This window comes from Notolepis coatsorum (genome assembly GCF_963971535.1).
Source record: "Notolepis coatsorum genome assembly, chromosome: 20".
Lineage (NCBI taxonomy): Eukaryota > Metazoa > Chordata > Actinopteri > Aulopiformes > Paralepididae > Notolepis > Notolepis coatsorum.
This window is the reverse complement of record NC_140184.1, coordinates 35,814,462-35,837,542: the sequence shown is the minus strand read 5'-3', so window position 1 is coordinate 35,837,542 and position 23,081 is coordinate 35,814,462. Positions and strand designations below refer to the sequence as shown.

At 45.6% G+C, this 23,081-nt stretch overlaps 1 protein-coding gene across 1 annotated transcript in view; it reads right to left on the bottom strand.

Annotated features, from left to right (window-relative positions):
• neo1a (neogenin 1a) overlaps nt 1–23,081 on the bottom strand; it is a 360,480-nt gene that overhangs the window by 94,998 nt on the left and 242,401 nt on the right. The window contains 1 exon segment of the mRNA XM_084337101.1: nt 462–684. Within this exon segment, the coding sequence (XP_084193227.1) occupies nt 462–684 (223 nt within the window).

The following is a 23,081-nucleotide window of genomic DNA, read 5'->3' as shown; positions in this document are numbered from 1 at the left end:
AGTGTGTATACTAGTGCAGTTCTGGGTGTAGTAGACAACATAAATGTGTGTGTGTGTGTGTGCATGTATGTATACGAGTGCATTCCTGGATGTAGTAATCAGTGTGTATGCTAGTCCCTGGGTGTAGTAATCATAGTGTGTATGCTAGTTCCTGGGTGTAGTAATCATAGTGTGTATGCTAGTTCCTGGGTGTAGTAATCATAGTGTGTATACTAGTTCATGGCTGTAGTAATCAGTGTGTATACTAGTTCATGGGTGTAGTCATCAGTGTGTATACTAGTTCCTGGGTGTAGTAATCATAGTGTGTATGCTAGTTCCTGGGTGTAGTAATCATAGTGTGTATACTAGTTCATGGCTGTAGTAATCAGTGTGTATACTAGTTCATGGCTGTAGTAATCAGTGTGTATACTAGTTCCTGGGTGTAGTGATCACAGTGTGTATATACACAGTGTACATCATACCTGCTGGTGCCCTCCTGGCTGTAGTAGACTGAGTAGGTGAGCTCGTCTCCGTGCGGCTCGGCCGGCGCGCGCCAGGTTAGCTTGATGAAGCGGGTGGAGACCAACGAGGCCACGACGTCCCGAGGGCCGGAGGGGGTGGGGCCTGCCGGGCTGGAGCCTGGCGTTACATGGTCAGTAGTAGCAGGAGTCAGTGAAGGGGGAGGGGATGAGGGCAGGGCTATGCCTTTAGGACAGGGAGGGAGGGAGGTGACAGGGGTGACAGGGAAGACAGAGAAAGACAGAGAGACAGACAGACAGACAGACAGACAGACAGGCGTCCGAAAAGGAACAGACGGAGGGAAAGGAGAAGGTGGAGGGGGAAATGGAAATGACAGCGAAAAAAAAGAAAGGAAACAAAAACAGAAGAAAAACAAAAACAAAATAACAACGTAACAAAAAAGGGCTTTTGGCATGAAGCACGAAACCACAGGAATAACACAACTCTACTACACTCACGAAGAAAGACAAATAAAAACACAATACAAGGGGAGACTAGGACATGCAAACCTACATAAGTCTCTTCTAAGAGGCAACATCATCCATTTCAATCTTATAGACAGGTTTCCCGATTGCAGTGTAGGACACATTCCTGTGCAGAGTTTCACCGTCAAACATCTCTGCCCAAGAAATAAACCAAATATTTCCCTTGATATATCCAATAAATAATCTTCTATTAATTGCCCCCCTATCTTTTTGAGTGTACTGAAAACGAGTTTAAAATGTCACTTTAAAAATCACTTTCACAAGGCGGCCGGGTAGCGCAGCGGACTAAGCGTCTGTCTACCACCACAGATACACTGGTATCGAATCCGGCTGTCACCGGTGACTCCGGCTTGGCCGGTCGTCATACTGACACAATTGGCAGTGTCAGCGGGTGGGAAGCCGGTGGGTGGTATCCTGGTCGTTGTAAACAGCGACTCCTACAGGTCGGTCAGGGCGCCTGCACAGCAAGGGAAGGAACTGGTGAGGGTAGTGTGATCCTCCAACGCGTTACACTTCCCCAGTGAGAGTCCTCGCTGTCAGGTTGCTGGCTGTCTCCTATGTATCGGAGGACGCATCCGATACACTTCAGGGCTCCCTAGACCGGCAAGTAGAGGGCAAATGCGCGCAATGACCAGGAAGGGGAGGGGGGAATTAGCATAAAGACTTCAGGGCTCCCTAGACCGGCAAGTAGGGGGATAATGCGCGCAACGACTAGGAAGGGGAGGGGGGAATTGGCATAACGACTAAAATGGGATGGGAGAAAAATACAGAAAAATAGGAGAAAAAGTAGAAAAATAAAAAATATCACTTTCACAGCATCTGTGTCGACATGTTTCGCCACTTGTACGAACGCAGCCATAAAGGTATAGTTTCTTTCGGCAGAAAAAAAACGGTTTAAAAGGTTAAAAGGTCCCTTTTACTTTTCTGTGTACTATATCACTGCACAACTCTAGTTATGTTTAGACAAACTGAATATTTGGTCATTTGTGATACTATGTGTTTTCTCTCAAACTAATTTGGTTGCGGAGGTCGGTAAATGGCTTCAGTTATAAGACGCCTGAGGCAGAGCCGTTTCAGACACAGATATCACAGCTCCACGCAGGAATGTGCAGTCAGTGTACAATGTTATGCTAAAGCCATTCGGCTACCCTTGCTTAACCCTTTCACTACCACACTACAGAAGGTTAACCCTTAGATAGTAAAGGGACAATCTTCTGTAGTGTGGTAGTGAAAGGGTTAACCTGCTGTAGTGTGATAGGAAAGGGTTAACCTTATGCGTTGTCGCAGTGAAAGGGTTAACCATTTGGTAGTGCGGCAGTGAAAGGGTTAAGACAGAGTCACTGCAGCTCCCTTTGAATTAGAATGGATCTCTACAGATCAACAATGCCACTCCTCTAACAAAGAACAGTTGTTTCAGGTGAAAATGGCCAGTTGTCAATTTGTCCCTCTAGCAGAGCTGTAATCGTAACGCATAGTCAGCTTCAGCATGGACTGCTTAGACAGCTTACATGACAGAAAGATAAAGACACTGTAGTCGTCTGATAGGGACATGGCTATAGGGACTAAGCATCTTGCCCTCTGAATACACACGGGAAACCAGTCTATAAGTGCAGTTAATTACAAAGACATAATGCTAAAACAGACATGTTCCATATATAATTCCATACATAGCTACAATAGTAGAGGACTAAGCCTTCCCCAATATATTCAACCTACAGTTGATTCTCAAGTCCATTTTCTTTTCCCACTAACATACCCTAGAATGTTTTTTATGCACTTTTGATGTCACATTCCACAGTCTAGCCACAGAAATGCCAATGATTTCATTTGGTGTTTTCGGGGGAACAATCTGTGGTCATATGCAGTAAGATCAGCTTTCCATTTTCCTAGCGAGTGGGTGAAATGAAACCCTCTGGAAAGAATGTCAGGCAGCATGGCATTTCCATTTGTCTGCAGGTCAGTGGAACCGAGGGGAGGGCATATCTGAAACAACGCAGCACAGCAAGTGTAGCACGTTGTGTATGAATATAATCTTTCTATGCAAAGTAGGCCTTGGTGTATTTGTCTGGCGCAGCATATGGAAATGTACCTATTTGTCTTTCAAGATTTGTTCAGGCTACAGTATATGTCCAACTTCCCAGCATTCACTGCCCTCAAAAACTGGTGATATGGTTTATGGCTTGTTTTCTTAAAGGGATATACATGACCATTACACACTGTTACAAAGTCTTTGCCACACACACACACACACAATATTAGTAATAACATGATTTAAGGACTGACATCATGCATCCACATCCCCCAATACCCAAAAAGAATAGATGCTTTCAGCTGCACATTAATGGCTGTGTAAGTGTGTGTTGTCAGTAGAAATTATGCTAACACTACACATACAGTTAGAGGAACGAGGGAACCACTAGAGACTAGCTAGAGAAGAGAACCACTAGCTAGAGAACCCAAGACCACCACCAACACATTCACATAACCATGGTACTGCTGAGGAAGGTATTACAACACCAACCATAACCACACACACACACGGAAGGTATGGTTTGTCTGATGTAAAAAAATACTCAAAAGATCAGTGACACAAAATAATTGTATCCTAAGGTACTGTGCATAATTTTTACCATTAACAAACAATACACACTAAAATAAAAGAATGAGCATCTAATAGTGGAGAGAGAGAGAGCGAGAGGAAGAGAGAGAGAGATAGAGAGAGCGAGAGAGGAAGAGAGAGAGAGAGAGAGAGATAGAGAGAGAGAGAGAGAGAAGGGAAGAGAGATTCATAACAGCAGGAAATGTAATAAGTTGAAGTCATTTAGCTGCCGTTTCCTCGCTATGACACAATCCATTAAGTAGGATGTAAATGAGACATCAGTCAGAAGGATTACGCGTGCAACACACACGGCAGAAAATCGATGTGACAGGACTAACACGAGGAGGAAATATATTATTATGTGCGTTTGTCTCACTGTGCATTTTCATGTTTCGGTGTGTTGAATGGGTGTGTACTTATTCACTGGCATAATGGGCGTGGATTGTATCAATGCATAGCCGAGTGCCAGGCAATATCAATGTGTGCATACATGTGGTGTGTATGTGCACGCGTGCGTCTCCCTCTCTGTGCCCCAGCACCTTGCCCTCCTCACCTCCCCGTGACCCCTCTTGTTGCTCCAGGCTCTCAGGCAGGGGGTTATCTTTGTCCTGAGCCTGAGCCTGGAGCCAACTGCCTGCAGGAGAGACAGAGATATAGAGATGACTGCAAGAGGCAGGAGAGCATTTAAAGTCTGTGTAAAGGAAATTCAGAGATTTGTTACTAAACACGTTTGTGTTCGAAAATAGTTACTGAAAATGTGAAAAGATTGAACTATGTAGTACTGAAATGTAGAATTATAGAGTTTTCAGTTTTTTTTGTTTCTTTTGTGTTGTTTCACTGAGGTACATTGTAAATTGAGACCGAGAGAAAAAGAGATGGAGAGAGGAGAGGCAGAGAGATAAAGGGTAGAGGGAGAGAGAGAGGAGGCAGGGAGAGGGGAGAGGGAGATAGAGAGAAGAGGCGGGGAGAGAGAGGGGAGAGAAGAGGTAGAGAGAGAGGAGGCAGGGAGAGAGAGAGAAGAGGCAGGGAGAGAGGGTAGAAGGAGAGAGAGGGTAGAGGGAGAGAGAGGGTAGAGGGAGAGAGAGAGTGGGTAGAGGGAGAGAGGGTAGAGGGAGAGAGAGAGGGTAGAGGGAGAGAGAGGGTAGAGGGAGAGAGAGAGGGTAGAGGGAGAGAGAGGGTAGAGGGAGAGAGAGAGGGTAGAGGGTAGAGGGAGAGAGGGTAGAGGGAGAGAGAGAGGGTAGAGGGAGAGAGAGAGGGTAGAGGGAGAGAGAGAGGGTAGAGGGTAGAGGGAGAGAGGGTAGAGGGAGAGAGGGTAGAGGGAGAGAGAGAGGGTAGAGGGAGAGAGAGAGGGTAGAGGGAGAGAGGGTAGAGGGAGAGAGGGTAGAGGGAGAGAGAGAGGGTAGAGGGAGAGAGAGAGGGTAGAAGGAGAGAGGGTAGAGGGAGAGAGAGGGTAGAGGGAGAGAGGGTAGAGGGAGAGAGAGAGGGTAGAGGGAGAGAGAGAGGGTAGAGGGAGAGAGAGAGGGTAGAGGGAGAGAGAGAGGAGTAGAGGGAGAGAGAGAGGTAGGGAGAGAGAGAGGTAGAGGGAGAGAGAGGGTAGAGGGAGAGAGAGGGTAGAGGGAGAGAGAGAGGGTAGAGGGAGAGAGAGAGGGTAGAGGGAGAGAGAGGGTAGGGAGGAGAGAGAGGGTAGAAGGTGAGAGGGTAGAGGAGAGAGAGAGGGTAGAGGGAGAGAGAGAGGTAGAGGGAGAGAGAGAGGGTAGAGGGAGAGAGAGAGGGTAGAGGAGAGAGAGAGGGTAGAGGGGAGAGAGGGTAGAGAGAGAGAGGTAGAGGGAGAGAGAGGGTAGAAGGAGGAGGAGAGGGTAGAGGGAGAGAGAGGGTAGAGGGAGAGAGAGAGGGTAGAGGGAGAGAGAGGGTAGAGGGAGAGAGAAGGGTAGAGGAGAGAGAGAGGGTGAGGGAGAGAGGTAGAGGAGAGAGGGTAGAAGGTGAGAGAGGGTAGAGGGAGAGAGAAGGTAGAGAGAGAGGGTAGAGGGAGAGAGAGGGTAGAAGGTGAGAGAGGTAGAGGGAGAGAGGTAGAGGGAGAGAGAAGAGGAGAGAGAGAGGGTAGAGGGAGAGAGAGAGGGTAGAAGGTGAGAGAGAGGGTAGAAGGTGAGAGAGGGTAGAGGGAGAGAGAGGGTAGAGGGAGAGAGAGGGGGTAGAGGGAGAGAGAGAGAGGGTAGAGGGAGAGAGAAGAGGTAGGGAGAGAGAGGGTAGAAGGTGAGAGAGGGTAGAGGGAGAGAGAGAGGGTAGAGGGAGAGAGAGAGAGGGTAGAGGGAGAGAGAAGAGGTAGGGAGAGAGAAAGGGTAGAGGGAGAGAGAGAAGAGGTCGGGAGAGAGGGTAGAGGGAGAGAGAGGGTAGAGGGAGAGAGAGGGTAGAGGGAGAGAGAGAGAGAGAGGGTAGAGGGAGAGAGAGAGAGAGAGAGAGAGGGTAGAGGGAGAGGGTAGAGGAAGAGAGAAGAGGTAGGGAGAGAGAAAGGGTAGAGGGAGAGAGAGAAGAGGTAGGGAGAGAGAGAGGGTAGAGGGAGAGAGAGGGTAGAGGGAGAGAGAAGAGGCAGGGAGAGAGAAAGGGTAGAGGGAGAGAGAGAAGAGGTAGGGAGAGAGGGTAGAGGGAGAGAGAAGAGGCAGGGAGAGAGAAAGGGTAGAGGGAGAGAGAGAAGAGGTAGGGAGAGAGAGGGTAGAAACCCAAATGATTTTGAAACCCAATTTTATATACTTGCCGATTTATCTTTTATTAATCAAATTTGGCTGGTTGATTAACAACACAGTCTTCTGTGGTGTGACAAACCGAGAACAGATATTTATTATTGCTTTACACAGACTTTAAAAGGTCCCACGATTACCAGAGGAGCGTTGGTTGGAGCTGGGCACAATGCCAGGGTGTGGTGCTTAACACGGGCTGTATGGCACATTATGACCACAATGTTGGTCAGAGGCACAGCTCTCCATCTGGGTAACTGTGTCTGCTTGAACACTTGCCCGGTGTCGACCACAAAACATACGGTAGGAATGGCGGAGGCACACAAGTGTCACTGCAAGTGAACTTCACTCGTCGACAGGAACACAATGGACCTGTCTCAAACCCCGCCCTCTTTTCTTGATCCTCCAATCACAACTGTCGCTTACCTCGGACAAACTTAAGCGACAGTTGTGATTGGAGGATCAAGAAAAGGGGCAGGGTTTGAGACAGGTCCATTACTGTGAAGGAGCAGGTATATGAAGATGGCAGGCTTGCTCTGTTCGCCACCCATTACATTTCCCACACCCATCCACCCACAGTGCAATCCAAACATTGAAGTCAGTCCTCGCCAGGCTGGACAGAGAGGAAGAAGACCCAAGTCAAACTGCCGCGTGCTGCACTGTGGGACGGGCCAGGAGGAAAACAACAGAATGATACCAATCCCTGCATGGTGCCAGTTGAACACATCTGTTCCATTGTAGAGGACTGGCATGTAGGATGGCTTTCAGCGTCCTCGTACAGACAAGCCAGGGATGGTTACAGTAAGGAGGGGGTCAACGCTGCCGACTACTATTCACAGCTGATTAATAGTATCATTAGTCTCTGTGCCGGAGGTAATGAATGGGTGGCATTAAGGCTTAATGGGGAGGGTTACTCCATAACTGCATAATGAATCTGAGAAACCAATATGTAAGATAGTCAAGATAAAGGGATGCATAGCAAACTGTTCATCTTACTGGCTGTGTCTAAACTAGTAACTAATTGGGGCGGGGGGGGGGGGTGACTAGGCTATCAGTATCAACTAAAACCTTCAACACGTGTTACTAAACCTTCACTACGTTCACCAGTGAATCATTTCCTCTGGCTGTAGCCCACAAGTACGCTTACCTCACAGGCTGGCATTTTCCACCGTGAGAGTGTGGTCCTTCTAAATGCAGCTCTGACTAGCTTTCTCTAGGTGCATTTTGCACGTCACGCCAAGCTCTTGCATAATGGAGACAGGTTTCTCAGAAATGAACAGCGTTGGCTTCATTATTCACACAGTGTGGTTGGGTAATGGTGGTGGTGTAACAACCTGAACCCAGTGCACTACTAAGGGTCTATTACTGAGCCACTGCTTTTATCTCCTGGTGGGAGAGGGAGGGGAGGCGGTCACCCTCTGCAGTAGAGTGACTAATAGAGAGTAGTTACAGTAACGCTGGAAGGTGGAGAACGTTCAGAGTTAAGAATAGAGAGTTACAGTAACGCTGGAAGGTGGAGAACGTTCAGAGTTAAGAATAAAGAGTTACAGTAACGCTGGTAGGTGGAGAACGTTCAGAGTTAAGAATAGAGAGTTACAGTAACGCTGGTAGGTGGAGAACGTTCAGAGTTAAGAATAGAGAGTTACAGTAACGCTGGTAGGTGGAGAACGTTCACAGTTAAGAATAGAGAGTTACAGTAACGCTGGGAGGTGGAGAACGTTCACAGTTAAGAATAGAGAGTTACAGTAACGCTGGGAGGTGGAGAACGTTCAGAGTTAAGAATAGAGAGTTACAGTAACGCTGGAAGGTGGAGAACGTTCAGAGTTAAGAATAGAGAGTTACAGTAACGCTGAGAGGTGGAGAACGTTCAGAGTTAAGAATAGAGAGTTACAGTAACGCTGAGAGGTGGAGAACGTTCAGAGTTAAGAATAAAGAGTTACAGTAACGCTGGGAGGTGGAGAACGTTCAGAGTTAAGAATAGAGAGTTACAGTAACGCTGGGAGGTGGAGAACGTTCAGACAGCGAACACAATGAAATTTGTGAAGTTAAAATGAGGAATATAGTACATTTATATATTGGATGTTTGGCTCCGAACAGCTTTTGAGGTTGTAGTTTAGAACAGAGCCGGTGATGCAGGTTAAAGCTGTCCTTCTGGGACTACAGCAAACACAATTTCTACTTTAATGATAACATGGACGATGAGGACAGAGGACTTATATTGGGTAGGAAAAAAAATCATACTACTCAGAAAAAGTGTACTCCGTACAAGTGTACTTAGAACAAGCATACTCTTCATAATAATTTTCAGGGTACAGATCACAATGTGGTAGAATATGATTAGTCGCTGAGAGCTGAAAATATCGACAGGACATTATCTCTCTCTCTCTCTCGTTTCCAGAGACAGTTAACATCAGAGGAATGACGAAGCCTGAGAGCTCATGACATATGGAGGGGCTGCTTGATGCGCCAACAAAGGGAAAATAATTGGAAAGAGAAGAGAATTGTTTCAAGTGAACTCAGAGAGAAAGCGAAGAGAGAGAGGATGGAGTGTGAGAAAAACAAGACTAGGCAAGTCGAGTGAAGCCGGACCTGGATACATGCCAGTGAGGAGATACGTTTATTAATTATCGTTAGCCTCATACGATAATTGCCTAAGTTAATTTTCCAGATGGAAAAGAAGAAAAAACTAATTTTCCAGCAAATGTGTACGAGTTTTTAATTTATATTTTGAAAATAAGTTCCACAAGGTGTATCAACAAGTTTGCAAAAATACAACAACCATTGCGTAACAAAATAAGGTGACTTTTAAACAAAATAGTATGTCGTGACTTAGGCATTTTTTCCTCATACATACATGCATGTCATACACTAAGGCGGTTGTTATACTTGCCTAAGTCATGCGATCGCCATCGGTGTATCTATGTAACGTTAAAATGCACAAGTCACACAAGTGAGTTAGGCAGATGGGGATTTTTGAACGTAACAAGCATTCCAATTGACCTGTCTCAAACCCTGCCCCTTTTCTTGATCCTCCAATCACAACTGTCGCTTACCTCGGACAAACCAAGTTTGTCCGAGGTAAGCGACAGTTGTGATTGGAGGATCAAGAAAAGAGGGCAGGGTTTGAGACAGGTCCATTGGCTGAGGACATAGGCACTAAGCCAGGGCAATGCAGCAGTGTGCGGAGATTAGAGTTAGGCAGAAATCTAAATTTGGCCAAAAAATTACTTAGGCAATTATGGTATGAGGCTAACGTTATTATGATACATGTAGACAACTGTGTTGCACCCAGAGAATAATTTGTGCCGAATCCTACCAGAATGGGATAATCACTTGTAATAATCTGTCACTATAATAGTGTGTCAATAAAAGTGCGTCTGGGTGGCGTAGCAGACTAAGCGCTCGTCACCAACGTGAGAGACACTGGTATCGAATCCGGCTGTCAGCGTTGCCTCCGGCTTGGCCGGCCGTCATACTGGCTCAATTGGCAGAGTCAGCGGGAGGGAAGTCGGTGGGGTGGTATTCTGGTCGTTGTAAACAGCGACTCCTACAGGTCGGTCAGGGCGCCTGCACAGCGAGGGAGGGAGATGGTGAGGGTAGTGTGACCTCCCACACGTTACACCTCACCAATGAGAGTCCGCGCTGGCAGGTGAAAAGATGCTGCTGGCTGTCTCCCATGTCTCGGAGGAAGCATCTGATAGACTTCAGGGCTCCCTAGACCGACCAGTGGGGGGCGCATGCGAGCAACGACCAGGAAGGGGAGGGGGGGAATTGGCATAACAACAAAAAAAAAATGGGATGGGAGGAAAAACACAGAAAAAGTGGAGAAAAAGTGGATAAAATAAAAATAAAACAATGTGTGTGTCAATAAATGTTGTGTAAGACCATGCCAGATTTTATCTGGTCAGTCATTATTTTATCGTAGGCCAATAAATTCCCATAAAAGGTGCTCACTAAACAATCACTTAGGCGTGGACAATTCTGTGTAAATGTGGCATAATATAAATCAGATGTTTCTTGAGAAACATCAGTGCAGTCAGGCAGACAGTGATGGCTGAACATAGTGGCTGACCAAGGTTGGTGATCGGTCATGGATTATCAAAGGACATAGCAGGACTGCCGAATATAGATCAGTGGTGAAGAGCATGTTTGTTGTTTTCATTTTCTGCCAAGAGCATTCAAGCTATGCTGATCTGAAACAACAGACTGATCTGACTAAGTGGTATAGTTTTTAGACTTAGTTTTTACAGTTTTAGTCTTTTTTTTTTTTTTTTTTTTTAGACTGGTGGTGTTCAGAATGACGGCCGGAGGACACAGGGCCTCGGTAGCCCTGCTGTTGTTCCTGATACTGTTAAACTGTACCGGTTTTACGCCTCACGTCCTGAATGACTGCTCACATGGTGATTTGGGAAAATACATTGGAATACAAAGCGGTACTATTCAGCATATTCGTGTCTCCTGACTGCAACAGTTTCAACCGCGATAGACACAAACGCAAATCCAAACTAACCACTCAAACTGTAAATGCAGGCAAGCTCATGATAATGCTCTGCATATTACTCTCCGGCCCGGACCAGGCAACGTGGTGGAGAGACGTCGACAAATAACTTTGCCATACCATACGCTAATGCCAGAGCTAGCAGCCTGCTAGCATTAACCAACTACCAACAACCAGGATATGGACAATATACTAGTCCTACTGGTCAGTCCCTGGCCAAATGCAGATGGGATCCACAGGGATAAATCCATAGAGGAATCTCTTGGTCCAGAGATGGAAAACATTGTGCAACGTACATTTGATCCGTTTAGGTCCGACTGTAGATGTGTGAGATTATTAATCAAAATCAATGCGATCACTGTTATTGTTGCTCACCACTGTGGAGTGTAGTTACTTGTCCATATGACACAGGTGCATTGATTATTCATGTAAAGTGACACAGCTTCTGTATTAAAAGAATATAGTGATTAGAGGCAAGTTGATACACACAAGTGTGTGGGACTTGTAATTAGAAGAGCAGGAGCACGATCACATGCTACAAATAGTTTACAATTCTTTTAGGCCAAGAATTAAAGTGAGCAAATAGTTTTTCCAAGAAGCCGCCGGCCTATAATCATAACCTCAAACATCTGGAGGCCGTAACAGATCATATCTATGTAACACAACGCCTATGGATTCATTCTCAACTGTATGTGGGACTGGAATCTTGTAAAATGAAAGAGCCCATATTATGCCTATTTCCCAGTTTAATATTTTCTATTTACAAACATTTGCATGTTTCTATGGTCAAAAATAACCGAGTACAGGCTGTGTGTGCAGCACCTCAGGCTCACACAGCCTGAAACGGGCTGTTTTGAACTGTTTGTATGCACAAGTATGATCTTAAATTCAGCTAAATTACCAATTTAAGCAACTTCACGGTATTCCCAAATGTTCTTATTTTGGACCTATGCATTGGTACAATCAAAATGTAAGAGGGGTGCAGACCTGTCGTACGGGGGGATATGCACAACACAACAGTTCCGTCACTCAACCTTGTTTTTATAATGAGTGAACATCCAAAAATAATTAGTCTTACGCATGGAAACTTTTATAATATAAGTGAACTTTAAAAAACAAAATAATCTAACAAATATATATAATGCACATCAATACCGCATTTAGATAATTTTAGTAATACCAATGAAAAAGGCATAATATAGTGATTAATGGGCTTAGATTACATACATGTAGTTCAAACTGGCAACATAACCATATGGAAGCATAGTGCCTAGTATTATGATTATTACTGTTATTATATATACATTTATTTACTTTTTTAATCCCTGTGGGGAAATTATTTATCTGCATTTCACCAATCCTCACCACTTCTGAGCAGTGGGCAGCCACAGACAGGCACTCTGGGACCAGCTCCAGTACCTTGGTCAAGGGCAGGAGTTAACTAGCTCAGCATGAATGCCTTTTGGTGTGGAAGGAAACCAGAGTACCCACAGGAAATCCACGCAAACACAGAGAGAATGTGCAAACTCCACACAGAAAGGCCATTTATGTATAGTAAATACTGTGATGAACCATTTGAGATAATTGGCAAGTGTGTGTGTGTGTGTGTCCTGGTTGGCCTGCTGTCTGCCATGCCTCTGGCAGAGGAGATAGAAGAGGAGGAGCCACAGGTCCCATCTGACTCATCCTAGGGCTCCTCCATGCTGTGGTCTGATGGAGAGGAGGCTCCACAGGGGGCGGGCGGCCGTGTGTGTGCGTGTGTATGTGCGTGTGTGTGCGTGTGTGTGTGTGTGTGTGTGTGTGTGTGCAGGGGTGACCACCTGTGTAGTAGAGCAGGATTAGGGCCCCCAAGTGATCCAGGCAGGAGACCGTTTCTGATTTAAGCATAAGGGTGTGGGGGTGTGTGTGGGTGTGTGGGGGTGTGTGTGGGTGTGTGTGTGGGGGTGTGTGTGGGGGTGTAGCGGAAGGGATATCACAAAGAAAAGCAGACTCCTTATTAGGGGGCTAGAACCCAACCAGCCCCAACTGCTCCCTCTGAGGGCAATGGAAAAAGTAACACAGCGCCCCTTAACCCTTTCACTGCCACACCACAGCCGATTAACCCTTTCACTGTGACAATGCAGAAGGTTAGCCCTTTACTATCACACAACCGACGGCGATGCTCCATCATTAGCATCATTAGCTCCGCATTTGCGGAGCTAATGATGATAATGATGGAGCATCGCCGTCGGTTGTGTGATAGTAAAGGGTTAACCTTCTGTCGTGTGGCAGTGAAAGGGTTAAAAGGAACAATTCACTCAACTCTACAATCATCTTATTTAACAGTCATAATGCATATTCTACCATCCCTACAGTCCACACTAGGGCTCTCCAAGTAAGTCTGGCTGAATCCCATCTGCCATTCATTTTAGACACAATATACACAAGCTTTGTAACGCAAAGGTTAATTGCAATCTAGAATCAAATCAAAATTACCAGGTAATCATGGGGGGAGGGGGGGGGGGCAGTCAGTTTACATGTTTGTAATATGGTCCCCATGATCATGTTCCCTGCTCCATGGATCCTCTATAAACCCCAAATGGTGGATTATAATTTGTGTTCTCATTCAGTCAACTTTGTTCGACACAACTCAACTCTATGGGGACCACGTTTCTGCACAAACCTGTATGGTTCAACATATAAACCCTAGACAAGAACATGTTTCTTCATGTTCAAATGGTGGACTTTTTCCCCCCATTAAACAGTGTGTACAGGGATTCAATGACCAAGTGAGAAACCCTACCGGATTCAGCTCCGAGCAGCAGAACCAACAAGAAGAAATTAACTCTGCTGTTGGGAGACAGCGGCTGTAATTGAATGGGGTAGATGCCATCAATAATAAACTGTCTGCCTTGTGTACAGTACGTAGTCCCTCCACTATCCAACACATGAGTGCCTTGATCCACAAGCGGCTTCGTCTGGGTGCGATTGTTTTATCCTCCATCCCCCTAACAACATCAAATGCACATAGTCAGGTCCATAAATATTTGGACATCAACACAATTTACATAATTTTGACTCTGTACACCACCACAACGGATTTGAAATTAAGCAATCAAGATGCGCTTCAAGTGCAAAGAAGTGGAATGTTATGCAACCAATGACCTGAATCCAATGGAGCATGTATTTCACTTGCAGTAAAGACAAAAACTGAAGGGAAAATGCCCCAAGAACAAGTAGGAACTGAAGACAGTAGAGGCCTGACAGAGCATCACCAGGGAAACCCAGTGTCTGGTGATGTCTATGGGTTTCAGACTTCAGGCTGTCATTGACTGCAAATAATTTGCAACCAAGTATTAAAAAGTGACGATTTGATCAAAAATTTAAGCTGAAGGTCTGCACTTAAAGCACATCTTGATTGCTTCATTCCAGGTCCATTGTGGCGGTGGTGTACAGAGCAAAAAATTGCGAAGATTGTGTCAATGTCCAAATATTTATGGCCCCCCCGACTGTACATGATCATCAACACCAGCTGTGCTTACCCAGACTCGGTATGTAAATGAACATGCATGATCAGTTTGAGTAAAATTTACTCTGCAAAATTGACTGTAGTTTCTAATTTAACCACCCACACACACACCTCTGGTAAATCTGCATCATGCAAGTGATGTCCATGCTGGCTGGGAAAGGAAAACAAGGCCATTCAAGCAGATCAAAACAGCCAGTGATGCCGACCATCTCAGGAGCATTTACCACAGCAAGAAACACAACTGCACCCCCCTCCCCCCTTTCATTCCGGCTCTGCCTGCCTTCGTCTCTCATTACGTAGCAGGCGAAGCAATACAATTCAACCTTTACAAGGGAACTGTGCAAGTCTGGAGTTAAGTAATTGATTTCAGAGTGAGGTGTGTGTGTGTGTGTGTGTGTGTGTGTGTGTGTGTGTGTGTGTGTGTGTGTTCCAGCCAACAAGAGAGGTTTGAAAAGGTCAAAAGGAGTGTTTATAGAGAGGAAGAGGCTGAGATAATGCCCCCCCCCCCCCGAACAGATAATCAGCCTCCAGCTAGCTAGCCAACCAACCCACATACCACGCTAGGCTAGCAGGTGGTAGGGTGCCATGGTGCCCACTGGTCTAGCGTTGGCACAGTGTGGAGGCTGGGGTGGTGGTGCTGGCAGGAAACAGGAAGCCCTGGCCTTGGCACCACCACCCAGGGAGGTCAGCTGCGTGGAGGGGAAGGAAAGAGGTGTTTTTGTGCCATGTGGTGCTTCCTGCTATTTGGGCAGAGTTGAAGCCCTGTAAGTGAGCCCTGGGGACGGCCACTGTCCAAAAACAGCAGCTCAGCATCCTGGATGAGTGTGTGTTTCTGTCCCAGTGTCTGTGTGTGTGTTGGATGAGTTTGTATTTCTGTGTCTATGTGTGTTGGATGAGTGTGTCTTTCTGTGTCAATGTGTGTGTTGGGTGAGTGTGTGTTTCTGTACCAGTGTGTGTTGGATGAGTGTGTGTTTCTGTACCTCTGTGTGTGTTTGGTATGTGTGGTGGGGGAGGGGTGCGTATCCTGGGGACGGGACTCATCATGGTGGGCGTTGGATAGAGGTAGGTCCCACGCACAGTCAAACCTAAAAGTGGCAATGATAACCTTCAGAGAGCAGTGAGGTGAGTCGTGTGATGTCTAAGCTAATTTAGGCTTCATGTGCTTTGTCATCGATAACACATCCTTTATAAATAAAGGCACACCCTTAACCCGTGTTCAAGTAAACAAACCCATTCGAAAAGGTCGACCCATGCTGAGAGGCCTCGGTCCACAGACACAAGCCTCCTTTGCCACAGCAACAACCGCAACACAATACCTCAGGGAACAGTTACCAACGCAAACACTTCATCATCGATGGCCGTGTAAACAACAATTTGGTAAGGAATGATTTCAGCTCTTCACAATCAGACCAGGCTGTGTTTTGTCCGATCACAGCGCCAAGAAGGGGTGAACACACTCACTAATCATCAAGGTCCATGTGTGGCTGTGTGCCCATGAGAGTTAACACTTTGAGTGCCGGAAAACGCTTAAACACGTCATTCCCGGCCATGCTCAAGTTGCCGAAGACGCTTTACAGCGTCTTTGATATCAATATTTCAAAAATCTGGGATCGGATTCATATTTCCCCTCCGCTGGCCTGAGATCCACCAGGAGGACCCACTGAGCTCTCTGGCGGTTCAGGAGCGCCATCTGGTGGCCGATCGGCGCAATCGCTTAACAGGAAGTGCTATGGAGATTGTGCTGGTCGGCCGTATTACTTCCGGGCACTCGCTATAGGTTCCGGGACTCGATCTCGACACACTACATAGCGATCGATTGCCAATAACTCGATAAACAACATGATTTGGACGTATATACCATTATACAAGCTGGAAATGGACCGGGTAAATCTACATCCCATAATGATAAAATGTCTACTCTACGATGATCGCCCAACGGCGCGCGGAGACTGGGGTGAGTTTTAGCGTGTAAAATTACCGTCTTCGATACTAACTGCTATGATCAACATTTGACCCACATTAGATGATTGGTATAACGCTGCCCACGGAATTATAAACGCCCCCTAGCCCATCCGGTCAACATCAGATGATGTGTAGTAACTTCTAGAAGTACGTCTAGTTGGAATTTTTTATATCGCGCTGATTGCCATAAAACTGTATTGCATCATCAATATAATGCATTTGGGGCTATAGATCACGTTCTGGAGAAAGCTGCAGAAAGAGATGAAAACATACTTATACATTAGACCATACTTTACTATGAATATGTGAATGAAAAAGTGTAACGTTGCTACACAATGAACAATACATATAGGACTTTGAATGGGCCCTAATAATGGCAATGTAGCAATAGAATTTAAAAAGTTATAGCCATGCAAAGAAGGGGTACTTCTCCATAGACAAATAGAGCCGGCAACCTATGGTATATCATGAATTTAACCCATGGCAACCAAAGTGTTAAGATATCAGGGTGTTTGTGTGGTACTAGACGGTCAAGACAGTCAAGATTGTTTGTGTTTGTGTGTGTGTGTGCTTTCTGGGCCCCTGCCACTAGGGGGAGCCCATGAGGACAGCAATACTTACCAGTATGTTCATCTTAAATACACCAGCATTGATGATCAATCTATTTTAAATTATTTGTATCCATTTTAAACCAATTTGGTGATCAATGTGTGTGTGTGTGTGTGTGCAAATAAAATACAATACATTTCAGATCACTGGTTATCTGCCACTAAATGCATTGTTACCTATGAACATGCTTCTTGCAGTGACCAACGGTCATCACCGTTAGGCTGATTTATTAGAAGTAGGCTATTTGCAATGGATTACACTTGTCACATTACTCATGATTACATTATACATGTAATCCGGTTCCATGTAATGTGTTGAATGCCTTGATCTGGTGGAGTCCCAGAGGGCCTATGGAACCGTGGTAATTTGGAGTTACTATGAAATACCACTACATGAAGTTAAGACATAAATACCATCCCATTCCCTTCCTCCCAGTAGAGAGATATAGTGGGCTTGTGTGTGTGTTCTGGCCCGACACGCGTTAAACGGTCACATTTGCACACCGGGGACTGTCATCGCTGGGACACTTCACTTTAAAGCCACACTAAACCAATGTTGCAACAGCGTACATACACTGCACTATGACAACACACACACACACACACACACGTGTTCACACTCCCTCACACTCACTCCAGCTGGCCTAACCCTGACCCTGCTAGCCCGTGGTATTCCCTCTGGTGGTGAGGCTCATGCTCTCTTCAGAAGGCCTGGGGGGGGGGGGGGGCGGGAGGAAGCAGCCTTCAACAGCCTGTTCGCACCTCTTGATTTGAACAGGGAATAACGCTGCCGCTCTGCTTTTTAATGTTACACACCTTTGGTGGTCTGTTCCAAATAGAGATAGTGTTCAGGCTTCAGGGTCACACATTTTTTATTTTTTTTGCTTCTACGTGTACAATTTCTTAACGCATAAATAATTGTCACATTCATTTTGATAGCTTGGTACGAGTAGCTTTAAAACCAGCTCAGAGAAAACCATCCTCCCCTCGAGTGATGGTAGTGTCCTGGGTGGCAAATACAACAACATCCGTTTATCCATGAGTTATGCTAAGGTGAAGTTGTAATCGTAATGCAGTTTACAAATAACAAAGAACAACTCAGCAGTATGACAGCCAAATTGTCACATTCACAGTACAAAAACACTGCCATGTTCAGCTGTGAAGTTCATGTGGTTCTATGGTCATTATACCAAGGTGTCGAAAACTGATTGACAATTACATACCGATGTTAAAATTCTTCACATAGCTGCTTTAGGGCCACTGTTTCTGCTCCGACTATGTCGTCCCTTTCTCTCTCCAACTCTCTCACATCGACATTATTAGACTATCATGAACTTCTTTTCTTAATGCCAAACAATCAATACTACTCTGACAGCTGGGACAACAGAGATACATCCTTTTTATCTTACAGTCTCTCTACCCTCTTTCACACACACCCTGCATCGAGTGTCTCCATCCCTGATCTGTCCCTCCGTCAGGCTTTGGAGAGGCCATTGATTTCAAGTCATCATGCCTTCTGAAGCCTGCATGCGCAGAGATGAAGAGAGAAAGAAAGAGAGAGAGAGAGAGAGAGAGAGAGAGAGAGAGAGAGAGATAGGGGGAAATGAAGAGAGGGTGGACCAAGAGAAAGAGCACTGAGGCAGTGATTATACTGTAGCAGAGACACTGGCTCAGTGGGAGGGTGATACAGTAGATATTACTAATGGAGAGGGAGGATAGGACTGGTATGTCGAGAGACTGGGAATAATGTGTGGGGGAGAGAAAGGTAGAGAGAGAGAGTGGAAAGATGGGAAGGAGGGATTGAGAGAAAAGAAGGGAGAGAGTGAGAGAACTAAGGCGATAACTGAAGAAGACCACTTGCCTGCGCAAACACTGGATTTATCCATGTCTGAATAAATATTATTGCATGAGGAGTGCTGCCTAAAGTGCTGTCATTTTGGGTTCACTAGCAATACAGCTAAAGTACCAGGAAATCACAGCTATAGTATTAGTCACAGAGGATCACTGCTACAGTCAATCAGGGTTCCGACAGACATTGCAAAATGAAATTCAAGGACTTTCAAGTACTTTCCTAAGCACTATTTTATTTTAATTTTAAAAGGACATTTAAAAGGATACAATTCACTTTTAAATGCTGTTTTTTATAGAAAAAAATTATCGGATCTAATATTTATGGCTTAAAAAAACCCATTTCTGAGTTAGACTTTAAATAAAGAAATTCAATTTCTTGATTCAGCATTTTTTTTATCATGGATAAACAAAACTTTCAATGCGAATGGTTGATTTGAATTTCAAGGACTTTTTAAGCACCTTGTTAAATTGTCTGTTTTCAAGGAATTCCAGGCCTCGACTTTTTTTTGGTCAAAAATCAAGCACTTTAAGCACTTCAAGTACCTTGTGTGAATCCTGTACAATACTATTCACCTCTTATCTGAAGTTGGTGTCATGGCTTTCTATTTGGTTCAGCTCAATATAATTATCTTGGACCAGCCAAGGAATAGCAGAATAGAGAGCTCTGAACCCTGGCTTATACGGCACAGCCGGGGAAAGAATAGAGAGTGTGAGTGAGTGAGTGAGTGAGTGAGTGAGTGAGTGAGTGAGTGAGTGAGTGAGTGAGTGAGTGAGTGAGTGAGTGAGTGAGTGAGTGAGTGAGTGAGTGAGTGAGTGAGTGATGGTTGGTTAAGAAAGAGGAGCACTCATATTGGAGCCATCACATACTGAAGGGGCAGAAACAAGCATTCACATGCAAATACGAGTGCATCTCTTGAATTAATGCCAACAGGGGAGAAAACAGTCTGAGGGCAAACAGCAGACCGAGTGGCCCCACTTCGTCACTGCGGTTATTGGCCTCTCGCTGTCTATGTTGACTGGAATGGACCTGTCTCAAACCCTGCCCTCTTTTCTTGATCCTCCAATCACAACTGTCGCTTACCTCGGACAAACTTGGTTTGTCCGAGGTAAGCGACAGTTGTGATTGGAGGATCAAGAAAAGAGGGCAGGGTTTGAGACAGGTCCATTCAAGTTGCCATGAAAATGTATAGCCCAGCTAAAATGACTGCTTTTATCCATGACAAACACTGACAAGTGAGTGCCTTTCTGCCCAACGCAAAGTCCATCAAGCCATGAATACATTAGTGAGGAAAAATATACCGACCTTGCTTTGCTCTCAGGCATAACTTCTCTGTGTTGCCGTCAGTTGCCACAGTATCTAATGTCAGAGCTACTAAAGTATTTAATGACGGTTTGAGAAGCAGGTGAACGAATAATGCTCCCTCTTTTTCCAATACCCACTGTTGGAAGTGCCATTGAGCAAGGCACTTAATGGCTTAACCTCCAACTGCTCCCCAGGGGCAGGACTGCCCACTGATCCTAAATAGCTAGGATGGGTTAAATGCAGAGGACAAACTCTTGGTATATGTAAAAATGCACTAGGCAATAAAGAAGACTCTTGATTCGGGATTGCTGGATGCTGTGCATTTGTTTACAAGGTCAAGTCAAGTCATTTATTTATAAAGCACGTTTAAGAACAAGAGCCAACCAAAGTGATGTACAATCAAAGCATAAGATTTCATAATATAAAATACAAAAAGGCACAGCAGGACAAGACAGTACATTCAGAGAATAGGACAACAGTAGGGCAACACACGGATAGGGGAACACAAAGTACAATATAGCACACAGGGGACAGAGGAGCACAAGAAGAGATACAAGGGGGAGGGGGCAGGATAAAATTGCATGGGAGTGTGTGAGTTAGGGTGTGGGAAAATCAGGGCTAGGGAGTAAAAGTGGGTTTTTAGACGGGCCTTAAATGTCTCCAGCGAGGGGGCAGATCGGATCTCCAGGGGTAGCTGGTTCCACAGTTTGGGGGCCACGGCCTTGAAGGAGCGATCGCCTCTCTTTTTGAGTCTGGTGCGGGAGGGGGGACCAGCCGAGCCTGGTTGGAGGATCTTAGGGGGCTTTCTCATTAGGAACGGGTGCTCCGCTCTGTCCTCGCTCCGTCTTTGAGTGTGAACTCCCCCCCCTCCCTCTCCCCCCTCTGGTTTGTGTACACACTGCAGTCTTGGTTCGCTCCGGGTTTTGTTTACGGTTTTGCGTTTTGAGCGTGTAAGCTGCCGTAGGCGATGATGTCACACATGTCACGGAACAGTTGAACATACGGAGATGGAAACTGGATGCCCGATATAAGAAAACGAATAACCAATAAATATGAAGTTATATTTGAACCTCTGTTGTCAAGCCTTGTCAATATAACCCACCCCCTTTTCTCACAAATGGAACTGGTGTCGTGGAGTCCGCTTTGAGTGTTTTCCAGGGTTAGCGGCTAACGCTAGTTAGCTTAGCCTAGTTATTGGATTTAGTTAGCAGCTAACGTTAGCCCATTGCTCGCGTCAATTATATTGCATGTCATTGAAGGTCCGCGCTGGTCTGTGTCTATAATGAAATGAGAGGAAAGCTCTGCGCTAAAGCAAGTCTCATCTCAGCCGTGACGTGACAACATACTCGATGTTATATAAAAATTATCTCGCGGTCTACTTGAAAATCAGCCTGCAATCTACCGGTCGATCACGGCCGACTGGTTGGGCACCACTGGTCTATAGAAATAAATGCATTCAAACAAGAAACCAATGTATAGACATACTGTAGCAATGGCAAAAAAATTGCCAGGCCTAATGTGAGCCAGGGAAGTCTTGGGCTTGTAACGTGGCTTCATCTCGAAGTTTTCATCCACTGAGCCGTGAGGCTCAACATGCTTGTTTGGTTGAGGTCTGAACTCGCCAAATTGCCCATAAATATCATTTTCTTTTTAAAACTTTATTTTTTTAGCGTTTATCGCTTTTCTGGTCAAGCATGACCGACAGATACAGGGTGAAACGGGATATAGATCAGGGGAAGACATTCTGGTAAATGACGGCGGGTCCGGGAATCGAACTCGGAGTCCACCAGATCCGTGACGCAGCACGGTTTTCCCCGACGCAGAAATAGCGCCGAGATATGCGGTGAGCTACTGGAGCTCCCCCATAAATATCATTTTTGTGGGTATTGTCCAGTTGTTGCTGTATGTTTTTATCTGCCCAAAATGCAAGCAAGCATGAAAGCATTACAGTAAGCTTGCACACCACACCCTGCCAACTATTCCAGCGGTCCAGGTTTGGAGCGAATGAGCGTTCACTTTTTCTCCTTATTTTTCTATTTTTCTCCCATCCCAATTTCGTAATTCCAATTCTCCCCTCCCCTGTCTTGGACGTTGCTAGACTATGCCTCCCACTGGTCGGCTGTAGTGAGGATAGAAGCCTTGCATCATGTGTCCCCTCCGGTACACGAGGAGACAGCCTGTCGCATCTTTTCACCAGACAGCTCGAACTCTGTGGCGAGGAGGCTCACGCTGCCCCCGATACTTCCTGTTTCTGCTGTACAGGCGTCACCCAACCGACCTGTAGGAGTCGCTGTCCACAACGTCCAATCCTCACCCACCGGCTTTCCCACCCTCTAACACTGCCAATTGTGTTAGTATGACGGCCGACCAAGCCGGAAGCAACGGCGAGAGCTGGGCTCGATACCAGCATCTCCTGCGTTAGTGGCGAGCGCCTTGCCCACTGCGCCACCCAGCCGCCCTTTAGGAGGTTGTTTTGATGTAGGAAGGGGAGGAGTTGTGCCATGACAGCCTTTTCTAAAATCTTAGATAGGAAGGGTAGTTTGGATATGGGCCTGTAATTATTGAAGGTGCCACAAATAAAGATTAAAAATCTATTTTAGTAAACTAAAAACAATGTAATGTTATGAAACCTGAAATACATTCTCTTAACAGGGGAGGCTATCACACAGCCACCTACACAGAGTGTCTTGCTGTGTGCAGCTGAAACCTTTGCATTAGGAGGCCAGTGACGTGCCCACCCACACCAACCCACCAGTAAGGCATGCATATCAATCACTCTGCTGTCTGGCCATGCTTCATTCTCATTCTTGTCTTGTGTCGTCATTGGTGCAGGTTGAACTAGTGAACTAGTTAGCAAAACGTATAACCCTCCTGTAAAACATCACTTGACCTCTCAGTCTCACCCTACATTTAGTAAACGGGACAGAATTACAGGTAAATGGAAAACACCTTTTTCTGCAAGGGCTTCCTTTTTTTCTTTTCCTGAAAATGACGATAACACTTAAAGCAGATCTAATCCAGGCAAACTGTGACCTCTAGG